Source organism: Neopelma chrysocephalum, unplaced genomic scaffold (assembly GCF_003984885.1).
Source record: "Neopelma chrysocephalum unplaced genomic scaffold, ASM398488v2 Primary Assembly neopelma1_59, whole genome shotgun sequence".
NCBI classification, from domain to species: Eukaryota; Metazoa; Chordata; class Aves; order Passeriformes; family Pipridae; genus Neopelma; species Neopelma chrysocephalum.
The window spans coordinates 6763362-6784103 of record NW_020897714.1 but is presented as its reverse complement, the minus strand read 5'-3'; the positions used below and the strand labels follow the sequence as shown (position 1 = coordinate 6784103).

General features: G+C 37.2%; 1 protein-coding gene across 2 annotated transcripts in view; it reads left to right on the top strand.

The window, feature by feature from the left end:
• Nucleotides 1-20012, top strand: part of LIN7A (lin-7 homolog A, crumbs cell polarity complex component) — a 49240-nt gene extending 29228 nt beyond the window's left edge. The window contains exons 3-6 of one of the 2 annotated variants that reach the window (XM_027679786.1): nucleotides 7402-7473; nucleotides 9811-10020; nucleotides 16137-16345; nucleotides 17895-20012. In XM_027679786.1, the coding sequence (XP_027535587.1) occupies nucleotides 7402-7473; nucleotides 9811-10020; nucleotides 16137-16345; nucleotides 17895-17937 (534 nt within the window). In that variant the 3' untranslated portion in view covers nucleotides 17938-20012. Of the gene's footprint in view, nucleotides 1-7401; nucleotides 7474-9810; nucleotides 10021-16136; nucleotides 16350-17894 lie in introns of both variants that reach the window. The other variant, XM_027679787.1, reaches the window with a different exon arrangement.
• The last annotated feature ends 730 nt before the right edge of the window (nucleotides 20013-20742 follow it).

The following is a 20742-nucleotide window of genomic DNA, read 5'->3' as shown; positions in this document are numbered from 1 at the left end:
AAGGGGATTGTTGCAACAATTGTGAAAATGATGCAGAAGTTTGGTTTTGAAAAGAAACACCAACAGGTTTCCCAATGCAAACATAAAAGTACTCAAAGGCTAATGAGAGCTTATAATGTAAAAATATTCAGAATGCCAGCAACCTTGAATGACCACATTCTGTCAGATATAAATAGCTCATTAATACAGACTAGTTGTCACAAAGCAGCTTTTTCAAATTCAGTTGTCCAAATTCAGTAGCTGCAGGCAACAACTTATGTAATACAGACTTGTTGGTGCTTCCAATAAGAACAGTGCCTTCCTCTCAAAGGTACTTTTCAACCATTTCAACCTCCCTGTACTTACAGGTGTCTCTTGACTTGTCCTTTTGACATTGACGAAAGAAGAACTTTTGTCAGCTTGCACTCAGGGCCAGACTGAAGATTATGTATTGTATATACCCTGTGAACACGGGTGTGAGATTGCCTAATTCTGCTTCTGTCAGGATTACTCAAACACTTGTCATAGTCCTATAACAAAATGGGCCTTTGTGATTCATTTGCTCAAGCAACCTCGTTTAAGAAGAATCTTAAGTTTGTTGCAACCATGAAGTTGTGGTGGGTGTACATGGCATCCATGGTGTTCTTCCACAACTAGTGGTTTTCTCGGGTTCTGTCCCTCACAAGGACTGCTATTTAGAAAGTCTTCTCAAATTCTCTTGCTTTTCAGTCATCCAGAATAGTCTCTTCCAAATTTTTTTTAATTAACTACCAAAGATAAAAGTAGCTATTAACACAAGGAAAAAACAATGTTAATATTTTTCAAGTCACCTTGATAGATAGAAAATCAGCCTGCTTTCAGCTACCCTGTGGAACTACTGTCTTCTGGACTATGGTGTATGACAGTGTTTAGGACAGTATCTTATCTAGAGGCTGTAGCTCTGGTGGAGAAAACACTCTTATGATGTAGATGTGCTTTTCCAAGCATGCTTATCACATGAGGTAGTTTTTAAAAAGCAGAACACAGGCAGAAAACCAGAAGTTCCATTTGATATTCAAGAGATAACTAAACACACTATCAACACAGATTTTCCACTTTCATTGAGCTAACACAGGTTTATGGCTGAATGGAAGCACTCCACTGCATTGGTTTTGAGCTTGAGTAAGATTACAGAGGTAAAGAGTCGTTATGAAAGAGGAGTTAGGAAAGAGGAATTGTGGTCGGTTCAGCTGGATACTTCTACGCTGCTTTTATACACTTTTGGTTGTGTTTGACTTGTTTTCATTTTTTTATATCCTTATCTGTTCAGTTGTCATCTTAAATGGGTAACTAGATCTGTTTGTGAGTTATTTTGTAGAAAAGCAAATACTGTTTGAAATATCAGCAAGCCTATCATAAAGGGCATAGATGTCCAAAATGAGACAAAGACCTACACCTAGTTCCAGTAGAGAAGAAGGAAAGATTACAAAAAAAATGAGAAATACCCAATTATATTAAAAAAATATAGTTTGAAATTGGACATATTTAGCTTAGAAATAATCCATTTTTAATGGAAATGCTGTTATTCAGTTGACAATTTCCTAAGCATGTTGGAGGCTTGAAATGATGATTGGTGTAGAAATTACCAGAGAAGATTCCATGGTTTATGGTGTATAAGAGGTTGAAGATTACCAGAGTCCCTCCTGATCTTTGTAGCATTTAAAATCTCCTTGCTAACAGATGTGGTCAAGCATGATCTGAATTTAGTGCTGAAGCACAGCTCTGGTGGAATCTGTCCAGCTGTATAAACCAATACATTTCTCTCCACAGACATAAGTGTATTGGATTAAGAATGGAAAACATAGGCAAGAGGTTGTGGGTAAGGAAAAAATACCAAAGAGAATGTGAAAGAATCAAAAGTGATGGGGTGAAAGGCACAACTGATGCTGCAGGTGGAAGTTCGCTCACAGAAACAAAGTATTCACAGGCACCGCAGTAGAGAGATCCACAGCTCTGCAGTGCAACTGTGCTCTGTAACTTCTCCCAGTCACAAGATCAGGTGTTCTCCTGGCCTGCCCCAAGGATTGGTTCTTGCACACCAAGTGAGATGATGAGTGGGTCTCAGATCAGGAGGCTAAAGTCCTGAGAATTAGCACCTGATTTTGAGAAGAGGGGAGAAGAGAGGCCAACAGCTATGCTGATTAAAGCATCTTCTGTTCTTCTCACCATGGTAAAAGACTGATTGAGATACTCCTTTTCACTTGACATCTTAGAAGGGAGAAATATTTGCTTCATCATTTCCAACATATGAAGGCAGTTAGGAAGACAAGGATTCAGCTAGTTGATGGCAGAAGCATTGTACTTAGGTGTAAGTAAATAACAATCTCTCTTTTATAGCTTAGCCTCAGTTCTGCAAGGATGCACACATGTATACTGTTCCATTGACATGACTGCAGAAGCACAGTGAAACCAATTATGTCTTCCTTGCACTGGTTATTCTCATGGTAACTCTCCCCTCTCTACTGTCTGTCAGACTCTTGTCTTCCCTTCCTTCAAAGTTGTCTTCCAAAAATAGATACACATTTCTTTTCTACACTGAAGCAACAAAAATATGGCAGATGAACTAATATGATGCCAGATGATGCTAATATATATGTTAAACATAATATCAGTCTTTTTGCAAGTTTCTTCTTCATTTCACCTTTTTACCTGCTTACCTATGATGTACCTAAGTCACTTAAGTTGTGACTTCTTGCAGGAAGTGTTTTAATGTCTTTTTATTATTATCATACTGCATACACTATGGAAACGCAGCCCATTGCTACTACTTACATCTATTATCTCATATGCTAAGAAACTCCTAACATTTTCAAAAAGGTTACTTCCCCACTTAAAAATTTCAGAAAACTTTATCTGGGCCTGCTACTTCACAGGTCTGAATCGCAATATACTCTGTCTTGGGTTGTGTTTGTGGAGTATTTTGAGCTCTAGTTCATTGCTGTAAAATGATTTCTGCCTCATGCCTCTTCCCTTCTGGTGTTCAGACCAAGTTGTCCTTAAGTTGAGCATCATTATTGTAGGTACAGTTGTACTTAGAATTACATATTTCATCAGGGAATGAAGCACTGAATACCTCTTAGAGAAGTTAATGGAATAAAATTGTTTAATTAAATTCTAACTTTGAGAATCCATCAGAAAAGATGCTGCATCATTCAGGCTGTAAACAGAATGCTGCTTCTAGCCACCTTTATAAAACAGGTTGCGAAGTGCACTGTTATTCCTGGACCTTCTCCTAAAGCTTTGCATTGACTTAAATAGTCCAGCCCTAAATAATGTGCTGCTTTGTTATGAGTACGTAAGGAGTAGTTTTAGGTAAGAAGCTAGCTCCTAAAGTATCTGTAAGGCAGTCCCCCTTCCTGAGCTTCAGTAATCCTAAACCATCTGCTTTGCCTCCCAGCTGAATGTGTGGGGATGAGGACCATCATTGTAACAATAATACCTGCTGCCTCTGACTCATTACAGCTCCTGCTGGGAGAAGTGCAGTTCTCTGTGCCTGTGAGAGCTGCCACAGTGCAAGGAGGATTAACTGCCAAGTTCAGATTTTTTAGTTGTAGTTTACCTCCCTTGCTCTTTTCATAATCTTTGAGTACTGTGGAAGAATAACTTTAGATTATGGTGTCTCAGGAGACTACCTACAGAAGCTTGAAAAAGGTCTGAGATCTGTATTCATGCTTTCAGGAGTATTTCTTGGTGGGAGTGTTGTATTCTCTGCACCACAGAAAGCGCAAACAAAGCCGAGTAGGTCTTGCTCCACAGCACAAATGAGATCTGTGTGAACAAACCTTTGTCTGCAATACGCCTTTACCCAATGAACATTCAGTGCACAGACACTGGCAGTCTTGAAATCGCTGGGGGGAAAATGATCTGAAACATTACCATTTACCTTGCAGCTGCAGCTTTGTGTCTTGAAACATTGACATTTCACCTGTAATTTAATCTCTATTATTAATGTATTGTGGAAACTCTTTTCCCTAGGCACTAGACCATCAGGCTGTGTATGGAGTCTGTCAGCAAATAATATTACTAAACACCCATGTAGTCTTATAGACATTCAAAAAAGACATAGCTGTACATACAAAAATAGATGTGCAGCTCTTTTTCAAGTTACTACCATAGTAACCATCTAGATACTGTCCTGGGCAATAGATAATTGTCTGTGTGTGTATATATAGGTAATAGATAATGCATAATGTAATAATAACATAGAAAGAAATGATTTTATAAAACCACTTCAATTACTTGTCATGTACAGTGGATTTAACATGAAGCTATATTCCACAATGGGAGGATTTAAATGCCATCTTATTCAGTTTGAGAACAAAGAGATTTTCAATTTATGTGTTCTGTGTACATAGAAGAGGCAGCAGAATGGATTCATTGTGCACAAATCATGGCTAAGGTGGTGCTGAAAACAACACAGATGAAGGAGGTAGTGTGGCTACAGGAAAACAACATTTATTAATGGACTTCAGTGTACTTTTTGTGCATTTTGAGAGCGAGCAGTGATTAGATCTGAACTCTACAAAGAGTGCAAGGGGCTTGGTGGAACAGGTATGATTAATCTGTATTTGGTTGTTAAACTAACTTAGTAATAAGATAGTTATGTGGGTGTATGTTTTATCATTCTTAAACTCAAATTACATTAAGCGTTATGAACAGTCAAATAGGATAATTAGATTTACAAATATGTCAAGCAAATATTCAAGACTAGTTGCATCTGTTGCTTATAGAGAGTGAGATTTGACAGGCAAGACTTTTTTCTAAGAATTGTACTGTAGATACTATGTTCATGGATAACTCTTTGCAGGAGAGTATTTTAAATCTGTTAGCATGGAGAATTTACAAATTAACCCAAGGATTGTATGACATTATTGATGATATTTTTTCACAAGTTTTTGAGTAGCTGGATTCTTTTTTAACATACTAGTTGAATCACACACTAGTGAGTCTGTTCTTTCACCAGTCTGCAAGCTAGTTATCAGGATACTGGGTATTAGAAAGTCTACCAGCTAGACACTGGTAGGATGATAGGATGCAGTCAATAGAAAGTTATATGACATCAAACTTAGCAAGTAATCACGTGAAAGTAATCAGCTTGGTGATATTTCACCTTAATCATGAATGTTTTAAAGAACTTTTTAGTCACTGTTCCTCTATATGAAATACTGTGACCTGTTTGCAAAGAAGTTTAAAATAATAACAGTTCAAATATATGCTTTTAGATATTATAGAAACCCACAGCATTTATACCTGTGCAAGCAAAAACAATAGATACAATCTGCTCTCATGCTTTAAGATGAAGGGGAACTTGAAGAAAATACAGCCTTAACACTGGTTCAGTACAGCATGCGTTTTAAAGAAACAAGTATTTACTGACTTATTACTGCAATTACACAGTGTTCTTCTTATATAATGTAGTGGCTGTTCTTATATAATAATATGCCCTACAACATAATACAATAAACTTTGAACTAGCTGTGCAGCGTATTGATGAGTAAGTAGGATGAACCCATTTTTATGATGGCATCACCCAGTACAAAAAACAAACCAAACCAGAGATCCTTTAGAGGCTATGAAAGAGCTTTCTTTTCCCATATTCTTTAAATTAAGGGCAAAATCCTGGCATATACTGTGGTTAATGTTACCAATGGAAGCAAGATTTCATTTCCAATGGAGAAAGCAGGAAACTTTTCAGCATACTCCCCTTGTCTCAGTTTTTGTCACTGCCCAGGTTTTTTTAATTCAGTTCTAGAATGACATATGTGCTGACAATACTCAAATAATCTTTTTGCTGTATTTTGAAAGTGTTTAGCATATTTTAGTTCTCTAAAATGGATTACATTTTTTATCTTCTTTCTTTTTTTTTTACTTGTGTATGATATCCCTAAAAAAAGGTTTGGCGATCAGTCATCCCAAACACTTTGCTATGCAAGAGTGCTTAATTAACACTATGACTGCCTACTGAAGTCAGAAATGAGCCACAAATCTTAGTTCTGTTTAGATGTTTGTTGCACATGCTTGTCAGTGTGTTCAGTTTTATAATAATAGGCAATGCAAGTCATCGGGACAGGGGGATGGGGAAGTTTTACCTATCAGTGGGAGAAGCCATTGTTTACAGGTCAATTAAGTACAGGATTTGACACCTTCTCTCCCAAAGTAACATTTACATTACCAAAGAGGAAAGTTTTGGCACTCCTGCTAAAGTATCAGCAAATGGCGGAAAGGTAAATATATTTTTGAAAGTACAATTGAATCTGCACTCCTCAAGGAACCTAAGGAGATTGTCATAAGAGCTAGCATACTTTACCAGCAAAGGTTCTCTCTGAGGAATGCAGTCTGAGACATAAAGCACATGAAAAGACAAAATTTCTCATGAAGTAGGTCAAGAAAATGCCCACCATAGATCAGTGGCATATAGGAACATTTTTTTATGCTTGGTGATTTTATAAGAAAATTAAATGTAAATGTTTGGTTTGTTTGCATTGACCTTTGTCTTTCAAAAAGCTTTCTGTATATTATATGTAAATATTTTTACCTTTTTAAGTTTGCTATCAAAATAACTAGCTAGTATCAAGGCATTGGTTGTTATTTTTCGTCGAAGAGTGTGACAAATCTAGAGAACAAAGGCGGTGTAAGATAGAGCCTTTTTGTTTCTCCTTACTGAAGATGTTTAAAAGGGAGAGTTAAGGACCAGGGAAAGTGGGCCAAGAGTGTATATCAGAAAAAAGCGACAGAAAGTTATACATATTGGCAGTGTTGATTTTATGCAATTTATATCAATGTGCAATTATTTTCTAAAGGATAATCTTACCCATTGATCGTGTCTGACCTATCAGACTGCCAGCCCTTTTTGCTTTTCCTAGTTATAGTTGATGGAAGCTAGTATTGTGACCTTTCTCCAAAACTTTATTTTCACTTCCAGTCTTCAGCAGCCTTCTTCTTCTGTATGCTGAGCAACTTACATATTTTTTTAACATCAGTCTTCCAGGTCTTTAGTTCATAGGAAAGTTCAGAGAACAAAGAAGCCATTGTTGGAGGCTGAGGCACCACTCAGATCGGTTCAGATCATTTGCATTCAAGTCAGTTGCCTGGAGATACCAGTTTTTGATATTATAGAACTTAACTGTTCCGCTTTTGGGAAACTGCTCGCTGGAAATGGGAAGGGAATTGTGTTGTTGAGTTTGCAAAGTGCCATGAGAAACACAGATTGATGATCTCTATAAACCTAAGCATGCTCAAGTTTAGCAGACACTTGACTGTGATTGCATTAATACAGCGTTAATGAAAGTCTTACGAGGGAAAGGGACTCTCCTGTCTGGGTTAATATAAAGTCCTTGTTTTGCTTCTATAATTAATTTCATTTTATTTTCATAAATGTTTTAGGTGTATCAATACATGCATGAAACCATAACTGTTAATGGCTGTCCCGAATTCCGAGCCAGGGCCACTGCAAAGGTAGGATACGTGCAACTGTTGAAATATGTGTTACCAAAGTGATCTAGTAATTGACTGTGCGCGTGTGTGTTTCAGGTATTCGTGTGTACACTGTAAGAAAATTTAGACATCAGTGGCAGCCCAGAGTCTAGAACCAGTGCTACTTCCCAGGTAACAATCATAATGGAAAATTTCAACCTTTATGCTGCTTCTGTAGCTTAAGAAAAGAGAATGATTTTATGGAATATGATGCTTTTTGAAAAGTTGCTTTGCAAAAGCAAAACTGGTTCATTCTGTAGAAGTCTGCCTGCAACAACCAATATTTTAAGGGACTATTTTCCCATACATCTCATCCAGAGAGGACACAATTATTTGGGAGATAGAAACTAAACAGTTAAAATTCCCCTTTTGAGTAATGGAAACTGTAGGTACTGAGCAAGTGGTAAGGATGAACAGTGAGAGAAATGGCCTAGTCAACGTTTTTTTTGATTCCATAGCCAAATGCAAGCCTGTTTTTTTTCTGATACATTGCCTATTTTATTAAAATACATTGTGTCTTTGTCCATGAGGACCCGCCTTTCTTATCCTTAGACTGTGGCAGCTACATTACTGCTATTACTAAGATGATAATTTTCTAGGGGAATTCACACAACCATGAAAGAACCCATTCTGTGTGCCAGTATGAAATATGCTCTGTTTTCATATGCCCAAAGATAGATGCTTCCAAACAAGAGAATCCAAAAGGATTTCTTTTTCCCATTATCATTATGTACGGAACAGTATCTTCTATGTGGCATAGCAGATTCTATGCAAAATAGATAAACTTGCAAAACTGATAAAGCTTTTTTAGAAATACTTGTTTATGGTCCATTCCTGTGGAGATAAACTCCCTGAAATCATAATGGAACTAAGATCTTACCCTTATGTATTTATGTTAAGAGATTTTAATTTAAAGCTGTATCAGAAGGTGAAGGTTGGGAGCATGTTACAAAACTATTTTAGAGTACTTCAGAGAAGCAAGCTCTATAATAGTCAGCAAATAACCTAATATACCTTAAATTACAGTGTATTTTCCTTATTAAATAGGACATTCTTTTCTGTAGGCTGTTCTGATTTTAACCTTCTAAGTGAAAGTTAACGGTCAATGTAAATTTGGTGAGTTCTGTGGTTCTATATAGAAAAATGTGTATAGGAAATCCTGATTTGTTTACACTGCAGATAAATATAGAAATTATTGCTATGTTATTTAGTAAATGGGGAGAAGTCCAATTAGTGTTTCCCATTCTCATTTCTTATTCATATAGAACAGCAGGTTCCAGAGCAATGTTTCAATATCACAATATTTCCTGGTTATTTCTGGGCTGTCTGCATTTCATCCTCCTAGTGCATTCATGTCTGACATAAAATGTATGCATGATGACAAGTTCTGCATGTGCAAAAACATGTAATTGAGAACGCTCCATTATGTCATGTCATCCAATTGCTTCTATTAAGCATAAACATTTTAGGATGCTTAAAAATATTAGTGTAATGTAGAACTGTTCAAGCAGTTTGATCTACAAGCACATGTTGAAAAGTGTAAAAGATTTTCTTAATGTTTCTTTACTGATTTACTAAGATCTATAAGTAAGAAAATGGTTGTAGTGAAAAATGAAGTAAAATGTAACATTTTTCTGGATGCAAGCTTTACAGTATGTTACTTCTTTTTTTCCTAGAATAAGATTAACAATCTAGGATTTTTCTAATTGATTTATATATCTGTTGTCTTAAGATTTAATTTTTCAATAAAAATTTTGATCCAGTTATATAATAAAACCTCCTATTTCTGTTTGGGAGTTACTTAGTTTGCAAGATTTGGAAAAGATTATAAATTAAACTTTTTAATAGAAGAATATAATTTTAAGATTTAAAATAAATAATTCCATAACTCTGAAAGCAAAGCAAAGAGTTAACAATTCAGTTCATCCACTTTATTTCAATTAGGAACACATTAGAGATCACATTATCTTATCCCACAGGAATAGATTTTCTTCCCATGGAAAGGCAAAGAAGAAAAGCACTAGTGATCATAAAGGTTCGCCACTACAGAGTAAGGTTTCCCGATGCCTTCTGGCTCTGCTGCTAACTTTCTGTGTTATCTTTGACAAGTCACCTGAACTCTGTGTTCCTCTGTTTATTCCTTTATTTCAAAAATATTGGCATAGAACTTGATATTTTTAAAATACTTTCAGAAAATCAGGAAGTGTCAGAGTAAGATACTGAAATGTTTTCAGAGGAAGGAGTTCTTCCTGCAAATGAGCAACAATGTCTATCACTGTTCTCCCTAAATAGCCAAATCACTCATTTTTTTTCTTCCAGGCAACAGTTGCTGCATTTGCTGCAAGCGAAGGCCATTCACACCCGCGTGTGGTGGAGCTGCCAAAGACTGAGGAAGGCCTGGGCTTTAATGTCATGGGAGGAAAAGAACAAAATTCACCTATTTATATTTCTCGCATCATTCCTGGAGGAGTGGCAGAAAGGCATGGTGGGCTCAAACGTGGGGACCAGCTGCTTTCAGTTAATGGAGTGGTATGTGGAAATTTGATAGCGCTTTCATTTTCATCTGGATTTTCATTTTTCACATATTTCTAATACCATGATTCAAAATGCAGCCAAACGAAACAAAAAGAATCAGCTCCGTGAGAGACCCTCAGTGCGCATTTGTGGTGCAGTGAGGCAAAGCTCCATTGACAACTTTGTGCCACTACAATTCCTGGCACTGGAGAGTGCTTGAAGAGCTTCATTTCAAATCCATACCACCTGCCTAATTTACAAAGAAGCTATGTCCTTAATTGATAATTCTGTAAATTCCTTTTGCAGTAAAAGCCTAATAACAAACTGTTTTTCTTTCATTTCATAGCCTCTGAGGCACACAGCCCTTTCCAAGCACAGTAATGCCGTATGAATGGCACTTGTGCAGTCTTGTGACCTTCAGAGCCTTTGAACACATAAAATCAAAAGAAATTTGGTAAGCGCATTTGGTGCTGATTTGCAGTGGAAGGTTCATTCTAGATTTCTTTCAGTGACATTCATTGAGCTGTCTGATGATATCTTTGTTAGAGAAATCAGCTCTACAAATGTGCATATACAGGGAGATGTATTCTCAGTAAACAGGTACATTTTTTGTGTAAGTCAAGGTGGAGTATTTTGCAGTAGTTTTACTGTGCATATCAATGTGGAGGTAAAAGTAAAAGGGCTGTTGGAAGAGACGGGACAAGGCTCTGATTCCATGATATGGTCAAATTCTGCATTTCATTGCTTTTGTTCCCTTTTACAAGGGAATGTATAGTAGTGAAAAGGTAAGCACACTTGTTCATATAAGCCTACGCTTCCCTTTATGAAAACGTAATCCTTTTCATGTAAACCACCATCTAAACCTCACATTTAAATGCACCAAAGGTATGAAGAAGCAATTTCTAAATCCAGTCATAAATATAAGACTTTACAACTTAAATTTCTTCTTTGTTGCAAGCCAATAAACAATTTAAAAAATGCTCTCTTCTACATGCTTTTATGTTTTCATCTGTTTCTCTCAAAAATATCCTCTTTCTCTTGAAAAAATATTTATGCAACACTTCAGATAGACTTTTTACCATTTCTTATATCAACTATAACGTTCTCAAAAGAGAAATATTACTTCTGGAAACTGTCTTGCACCAATACACAATGAGAAAGAAAAGATACAAAATAAAAAAAGAAAAGCTACTGAGAGAAAAAGAAATAAACTGAATATTTCATGAAGGAAATTGCCTGAACTTCACTGATTGGAAGTAGATCAAAGAATTTTTGTTGTTGTTCAGCATTTCTTCCAACAGCTGAATAAAAAGGCAGACAAAAAGAGTTTTAATTCACTAATTGGTGGATGGTCCTTTTACTGTCAACAGCATCTTGGCAAATACCAGAAAGGAAAGTGGTGAACCTTCAGATGTCAAGATATATTTAATATGACCCTCTTGTCACCTCTATTTTATGATTCTCTTTTCAAAAATTTCATGCATGTGCTCTAGAATATATATTAAGGTAATGCAAAGAACCAAGAAACCACAATACAAAATTCCCAGTTGCATGTAGACATGTGAGAAAGTTGATGTAGAGATACAAGAGAAATATTTTTGTGTTCAGAGTCTGAACAACAGAATTTGAAGTTTGAATTGCAGTTGCATACTTGAAATAATCATAGAATCAAAGAATCATAGAATGGCTTGGGTTAAATGGACCTTAAAGGTCGTCTAGTTCTGACACCCCTGCTGTGGGTAGGGACACCTCTCACTAGACCCAGTTGCTCAGAGCCCTATGCAGCCTGGCTTTGAGCACTTCCCAGGATGGGATATCCACAACTTCTCTAGGAAACCTATTCCATTGCCTCACCACCCTCACAGTAATGAGCAACTTTTCAAAAACCAGTTTTGGGCTGAATTAAACCCATATAATTCCTAAAAAGGCAAACATTATAGAAGTGATTATTTGTTTGCAGACAGCTTGAGACAGGACAAAAAAGATCTAAGTTAGCATTGTTCACTGGGACTGATTGACTCTGTGCTTCTCTTAGTTTAGCTGGAGAAAAGCAAATAATATACAGTAAGTACAATAGAACAGACGACTCTTCGGTGGAACATGAGTATCTGTAACTTGTTTGTGCTCAGGCATTGATGGTTATCCAACTTCATAATTATCAACATAAAATTAGAGCTTTGTGTTCAGAATCCAGATTTCTTATCCCAGCGTGACTGGGATGACTGTTCCTTGAGCTGTTTCAATGTATGTCAAAAAATAGTGTTTTCTCATTATACTGGGGATTTTGTTACATACTTTTGTCCCACACCCCTTAAAAATAAAGGAAATTGAAAGCAGTAAGCCCTGCAGATGGCTCAGCAAAGGCACTTGCTGATGCCTCTTCATATCTGGCAAAGATTCTGCATTCATCAGATACCTTGTGTGAGTCAGAGGAAGGATGCAAAATAGATTTATAATGGCTAATTTGTCACCCAAGTATTTCTTTAGAGATACCTAATAGAAATATTCTTCTCAGTCTCTCAACTTGTGGGCTAACAGATTTTCTTTTTTGTCTGCAAGAAAGTGGGATTTTTTTCTTCTAGATTTATAACAAGTCTGTGAACCAGGATACAGTAATCGTTGGTGTTTGCCTACACCATATCTGCAGTTCTTTCAGCTGTTCTTGTCTCTACAGTATTTGGCATTTCTCTCCTTGATGCAATCTGCCGATGCAATAATGAAAATAAAGGAGTAAATATGTATAATAAAATAATTACATATTAAGTAAATATATGCATTCCAAAACAATTTTATTCAATCCCATGTTTGGTGGGTGGTTTTAAAGTAACATGAGTGTCAGATCCTTGCAATGTCCCCAACCAGCATAATGTAGTCAGCGAAATACCTTATACGGGAATGACCAATACCAGCAGGAGTCCTTTGCCAGCACAGCCTCAGAGGCTTGCAGAGGTGGAAGAATTCAAACAGCAAAACAACTTCCTTTGCCCTTTCCTTTCCCACACTCCAAGGGCTCTGCTATGTCACTTGTGCAGCTCTGTTATGCAGGGTTTTTAATGCCTTGAAAATAGGAGTACAAGCATCAATGAAGACATTAAGAGTAAGTATAGCAATCACAAAAATAGCAACTGAAAACTGTGGCTGTCAAGACCTGAGCAAGGTGCGTTCAGAGAGTAGTGTTTGTTTTAGCAGCACTATCTTTGCCTTTGTTATTTTACCCTCTTTGGTTATGGTTCAGAGCATTAGGCTTAATTCTGTACCATTACTATCCAAGTCAATGGGAGTTTTCCATTGACCTGGATAGCAACAAAGTCAGACCCTTCATTTCTGGTTAGAAAATACTGTCTGTAAACTGGAAGAACAAGGCTGGAGGCAAACAGGAGAGAAAACAGACAATCATTAATTAAATGCAGTTTACTAGGTTGAACAAAGTATTAAAATACATCATCTTATTATTCCCCTACAGAACAATCACAATTGCTTATTGACGTCAGTTAGAACCATCATGTAGTTTGGGAGCTTATGATGTTTGTTCATAGCCTGTTCTGAGTTCCTGCTGTTGCACAGCAAAACCAATCACAACACCACTGAATATACTGTTGTTTCCGCTAAATGTCCATACCATGCCATACTGACTACGATTTACAAGCAAAAAGTGAAATACAGACCAACCCAAATTTTGTACAGTTTCTCTTAAGGCGAGACCTGTATTTACAAAAGCCAGTATCAGAGCCAGTCACAAAGATAGTGCTTATTATAAAAGAGAGCTAGTTACAGCGTGTGTTAGTTATGATCACGTCTTCTAACTAACACTGTTGAACAGTTATGGGCTAGGGGATGTGGGGAAGAGGTTTTCATTTGTATCTGTGACTTGTTCATTACAGCAGTTTCACAAAACACTGTGTTCATCTATAGCTTTTTATTTTAGCTCTCTTTAGAGCACTAGACACATTAACTGTTTCTTATGCAACAACAGTTTCCTTTTTTTTCCAAATATTTATAAGGAAACAACTTCTTTCTCCAAATTAGTTTTTCAGTAGCAGTGCTTGTCCAGCTGATTTTTCCCAATTTCTAACAAATCTGGTCATCACAGATTATGAATTTTCTTTAAGATCTTTGGCCCTACTGGAGGACTTTCGTGAACATACAGTTCAAAATTTGTATTTTGAAGTATTTTTTTGAAGGTTTTCTCTGTTTCTGGTAATTGTTGCAACACCTGAAATGACATTCATTATTTCTCTGATGCATTGATGTTTTCAAAGCATCTTAAAATTTCTGTAGAAACTTGAGCCCAGTCAGTTGACTCAGACATGAAATAATTATTTGTATTAATATATTGAAAGATATTTAACAGGAGAAGGAAGATAATAGCAAGGCAGTAAGCTGGAATTGTTTATATTATCTATGTAGAAGCGTTTGTATCTGCTTTTTGAAACTTTTGAATCATTATTTTTAGCTCTTATTGTGCCACAGTAGAAGTAGTTCTTATTCACTGTTCTTGCACAATACTACTCAGTCAAATAGGAGAGATGAAAATAGAAGGAGTTTTCTTCTGGCAGTTGCTATAACACTGTTAAGTTATTCTTTTTGCATGAATTGAACTTCAAATATTTTGAATGCTGCTGCTTCTCCTTGGAAGTCTAGAAGCCTATGGGTATAGGTCCATTTTAAATAGCATGGTATACATAAGAGTTTTAAAACACAGCAGGTGGTAAAACTTTGATTTAAGTGGAAAGAAAATTACTTATTTTTAGGTGGTCTAAAATCCATGTGAAGATCTCAGATGTGCAGGCTGTTGGGTTTTTTTTCTGTGCAGAAATACTTTTGTTTTTTGGAATATATCCTACAACACATGTGGACAATCTAAAACCATTAAAAATTCCCCCATTTTTTTTAAGGTGTGGAGCAATCCACATGCCTGAAAAGCACTCCATTTAGTCCATTTAATAGTAGAAATTGAACACTCTTTTCACAGCTGAGTCACATCCCTGTTTTGGAAATTTACTGTTTCAAACAACATTAGTGTAGAAATCAGAACATAAGCCCCTTTGGGAATACTTTTGATTTCACGGCAGATATCATTTTACTATAAAACATTTTCCGAAAAGGGAGGAAAAATATGTATTCCTTCAGCAAGAGCTTGTAATGTTTCAGTTGTTTTTCAGTTTGATTGCTTACAGCTAACCAGATAAAGACTAGTTTATTTCCAATAGAGAACCCATATCACATAAATGTTAAACATGTGAGCAATGCCATTAACTTCCTAAGACACATGTTGTCCTGGGGAGCAGCAGGCATCCTCCTCCACCTACAGCTCAGCAACTTGGAAAGAGAAGGCTCCAGGGAGACCTTTGGGCAGCCTTTCAGTACCTAACGGGGCCTACAAAGGAGCTGAAGAGGGAGTTTTACAAGGCCATGTAGTGATAGGAGAAGGGGGAATGGCTTCAAACTGAAAGAGGGTAGATTTAGATTAAATATTAGGAAGAAATTCCTTACTGTGAGGGTGGTGAGGCACTGGAATAGGTGCCCAGAGAAGTTGTGGACACCCTATCCCTGGAAGTGCTCAAGGCCAGGTTGGACGGAGCTCTGAGCAAACTGGTCTAGTAGAAGGTATCCCCCTGTGGCAGGGGGGCTGGAACTAGATGATCTTAAAGGTCCATTCCAACCCAAACCATTTGATGATGATGACTATTTAATCATCGCATGTCATTCCCTGTATGATCCAAGCAGGGACAGGGCATAAGAAAGGAACTGCTGTTTCAATCTCACAATTTCTTCATTTCTTACCAACATTTAAATCAGATTTTATTTTTATACCTTGCAAACAACTTGTTTGGGGTTTTCAACATTATTTTTGTTTGCAAAAAGCTTGTTGAATATCTCCCCTCAATTTCACACAGAACAGAAATTAGATTTGTAATTGTGACCTAAAACAGATTTAGGTTATTTTAAATATAAAAATTAAGACATCCCCAGCAATGCATAGGTCTTACTTAACACTTGCTTTTAATGGTTCCTTGAAAAATGTCAGGTGTGGAAACTTCCTAAAACTTAACAGCCTTTCCATATGAAGAAGACACAGCTTTAGATCAAAGTACCATTTTCATTATTAAATCTCTTCTCTGTGCTCCCAGAGTGTGGAAGGAGAACACCACGAGAAGGCGGTGGAGCTGCTGAAGGCAGCTAAGGACAGCGTCAAGCTGGTGGTACGCTACACTCCCAAGGTGCTGGAGGAGATGGAAGCTCGCTTCGAAAAACTGAGAACAGCCCGGCGCCGGCAACAGCAGCAATTGCTCATTCAGCAGCAGCAACAGCAGCAAACTACACAGCAAAACCATATGTCGTAGGTGAGAGGATTCATTGGTCTTCCTTAAAGTCCACTGACAGCACTCTGCCTGGGCCAGCTGCTCCCAGGGGTCCAGGGGTCTGTCAGCGCAGCGTCTGACGCCAGGGCCCATCCCAGCCCCAGACAGGAGCAGGGCAGCTGTAGGCCCAGGCTACCTGTGGATGGGGACAGACTGGGCCATGATCTCACAGGTGGTCCCAGCTCAGTGGGACCCCATGGCTGGGCAGGGTAGGGCTGTGGGGAGCTGGAGACTGGCCCTGCTGGGGCATTGCTGGGGCAGGGGATGATGGCCCTGGGCTGTGACAGGATGGGAGAAGCCCCAGGGCATGACAGTCAGGGAGCTGGAGGTACCCTTGGGGACCCAGCAAGCACTTAACTGCAGTCAGGATGAGGATAGCTTATTATTTGATGCATTGCCACATGGTTTATCCCAGTAAAAATACATTTTAAAAATAGGTTAAGGCACTAGCAAATTCTGGAGCCAATTTCCAACTAATAACCCTGAGATCAAGTGCCACTGTGCAGCTCTGGCTTATCTGCAAGCAAAAGAAGTCTGTAGTTCCTGGGAACATTTTTTGTATTAAAAACCAGAGCATTTATGACAAGTAAAAATATGCCACCAGATTTAGACACAATTCAATGCATTTTCAATTAATTGGTTGCCACTCTGCCACAGAACATCTAGATTTGCTGGTGGTAGGTGAAGAAAACTCTTCCTAGTCCCTTCCCTGCTACAGGCAACCCAAACTTCACTCTGTGGTTACTCTGCAGGGCACCTACAAGTGCTTACTTCTCATGTACAGGTTTGGTAGGAAGTATTTAGTTCGCTCTTGACTGACATTCAATATTGCAAGAGCTTCCAAGAGGTTTGCAAGTTTCCCAGTGTAATCAAAGCATCTGACATGTGAGGTTAGGAGATTCAGTTTTTCTGAAATCAATTAGAGTTTTTGCCATTAATACATTTGTAGCTTTGCTTTGTTTGCCTAAACGAAATCTAGTTGGAAGCATGTCCCAATGACTTACATTCCAACCCTCTACATCTCCCTCCACATCTCATATCTGTTTGTTCCCAAAACAGGATGTTTGTACTAATATGAGTCCACAGGTGACTCAGAAAGTCCCCAGCTGGTCAAAAACTGAAGCTCATCATGATGATTTCATTGTTATTAATGTTACCACTGACCTCTGTTGATATCTCTTGTAAACCCCTGTCCTGTAATCACGAGAATTCCAGATTTGTGGATGCAAACAAAAGGCTCTAAGTGCGTTCTGAGTCCCACCTTAGGGCCTCCCCTCAGACAGGAGGTATAAACAGTAGTATTTCAGTAGGGTTTTTGTGTAAAACAAGGCCATTGCAGGACATGGACATACACGTGAAGTTTTTAATTTTTTTCAGTTATCTAAATCTCTTCATTAGCAAGTAAGGTATTTTTACTGATTTTATTTTTTTTAACTGGAAGGGAAGAAAGGCAAGGCAAAGACAGCCAGCAGCTTAGTTCCTCAATTCTTTGTGCTTGCTGTGAGGAATGTGTTTCTTTAATTCTAGGTTATTCTCAAGGAAGAAAAAGCCTCAATCAAGAGTTCAGTAATCAAGCAACCAGAGCTGTACTTCAGTATTCCAGCAAAAGGAAACAACTACATGAAATAGAATTCATCTGGAGAATATACAGTACAAGACTGATGTAGTTAAGTGAGCCATAGAGAGGGTACCTTCATGATAAGGCTTTTCAGCACACAGTGGTCACAGATACCTATTACTGCTGTGACTCTATTCCTAATGAGAAAGCATGATTGGTAAACCCTATGAAACAGAGAAGTCCAGAGCTTCCAATAATTCTGTTTGATCGAATCTCGCACTCCTTACTCTGACAAATTTGGCAGTTGGCTTTCTTTAGTCACTGAAAATTTTGTTTAAGGAGGTTAAGATTGGCTGCTTTTGAGGACAGGATCTTTCTCTACAATAGTTATCTCCAGAAATGTACATCTACATCAGTTCAAAATTTTGCCACAGACATCAAACTTATATATCACGCTTCATAACCACTTTGTACTATATATTGTAGAGCTGTTTTAACCTAACTTCCTGTTTAAAATTTTCAAATTTCCCTCTGGAAATAGCAATTTACTATATTTATAAAGTATTCCATTTGTAGAAGCAATTGGCTTTTTACTCTTGGTGTTTCCATATATTTTATTATACATCAACAGAGTGAGAAAGTTTTAGGTCAGCTTTAATTTTATTAGTAGTAAAGTTAGGGAAGCCTAGAACTGTATTTTTAAACATAGGTATTGCTTGTATCTATTATAGTTACTATTCAAAAATCTATAACTGGATATATTATATATTTATTCCATAAAATATATATTGTCTGAATGTACCTTTTAGAGAAGTAGGGTCTTTGCTTAGCATGTATTGCAAATGTGGTAAGCTAATGTTAGCAAAAGACCAAGCTTTGTTAGGCAGATATTACTGTGATTGCATAATCTCTGCATTTCTGTATTGTTTAATTTATTTTCCGGTCTAATGTTAATGTATTTTTGAGAGGAGGAAGTGTAAGTTGTTTCTTTTAAGACTCACACATTATCATTTAAATCAATTTGAAATTAGAGTTTGGGTTTTTTTAATTAAACCAAATTGGAATGTGCAAAGAAAATCTATAACTAAGTTCTTAAGTTTACATGTCTGCTTTTCCAAAGAAGATAGTCAAAGCTGGAAGGCTATAGATGTCATCTACTTTCAAGAAAATAAGAAAATGGGCCCCCAAATCCTAAAAAAAAAAAATAATCATTTTCACATGCCTTCTGTGCTTCATTAGAAAAGACTGGGGGGGGAAAAGGAGCTTAGGGGAGAACCCTACAGTCCTTGCATGTTGAAAACTCCAGCTGATGTCAGTGAAAGTTCAGTAATGAGAGGAATGTAGAAATAGTCAAAACCAGTGTTCTGGTTGAGAACTTGGAACAAAGTCAGAAACAATTAATATTTTGAAGGATCTATTCTCAAACAGAGAGAGACAAAGGAAAACAGGGAAAATTGGCAGTATCATAGCATATGTTAGAAACCAAATGCAGGCTAGCCAAAAGTCTTGACAGTATTTGATTAGTGTAAGTAGCCATTAAAAGGAAATTACTGTATTTTTAAAACCAAACAGCATGGATTCATCTTGAGAAGCTTCATTTTATACCGAGAAGTAATTCTATCCAGTAGTCATCAGTGACAATATCAATTAAGACAGTGGAGTTTGAGAACTATCAGAACTGAAGATGAAATATATTGTATTGTGCTCTGCACAGTGTCTTTTTATACTTAATAAAATTGTATGTACCTATTTTAAAACTGCATTCTCCAACAGACATTGCTATTAATATTGACAGTATATAAATTGTTATTATGACTGCATATAACTGTTCTGTATCTCATCAGTATGATTTGAATTACACTGATAGCTGCATTTTCAGAGACCAAGTATTCAGATTTAGTTAGCCCACTGTACTGCATTTTTCCAAACTGCCTCTCCACCTCTTCCCCTCCTCTTCCTCAAAAAATTTGAGTGGAATGTGCTGATTAATAAATTTCAATAATAGACTGTCATTCATATAGAGAAGCATATCAAATTCATTTTCATATATTATTATTCAATAAATTATTTATACGCACTAAAATTAACATTCTAGTCTTTGCCAACATTTAACAATAAGATAAAAGAAAAATATAAGTGAAATCCAACTGTCAATGAATTTGAAATGGAAACAGGAAGAAATAACTTTCTATCACTTTTCATGCCCCTTACTGATCAATAAAACATAGCCACTTAATCACGGAATAATCTCTGTCCCTAAACCTATCACATGCATTTGCTTATAGACGGTATTTTCATTTGTGATTTAAATGTCTTTGGTCTGGACGCAGTAAGGCATTTCCACACATGCATTGCTGAATTAGTACCCAAAAGACATGCAGGGAGGACAACACTTTCCACATTCAGGCCTGCAGGTATTTGTGCATTGTGTTTTAACTGGCATTTGCTGTTCCACTACAGTGAATTAATATTCTTTTACTGAATTTAGTAAGTTTTATTGCCCATATTTACCTTTGGGGCTCTCTCATATTTCTCTGCACTGGCAGCAAACTGAGGTAGGAGATCCAAGAAGCCTTTTCTGTCTCTTTATTACAGTAACCGAAGGGGTGTTTACGCACCATCATGTTCCCTTATGCCAGAGATCCAGATGCAAGATCTAATATTAATAGAGAATGCAGGGTTGGTGGCATTTACTTAGAGAAGTTGATGGCTCTGTTGTGCTAGCCCTAGTTTTTTTGTTTGTGTCATTTGATCTGACTGGCACTTTATAGAGCATTGAAGGGTTCCATAGTCCTTGATAAGTGAAAAGCTCACCAG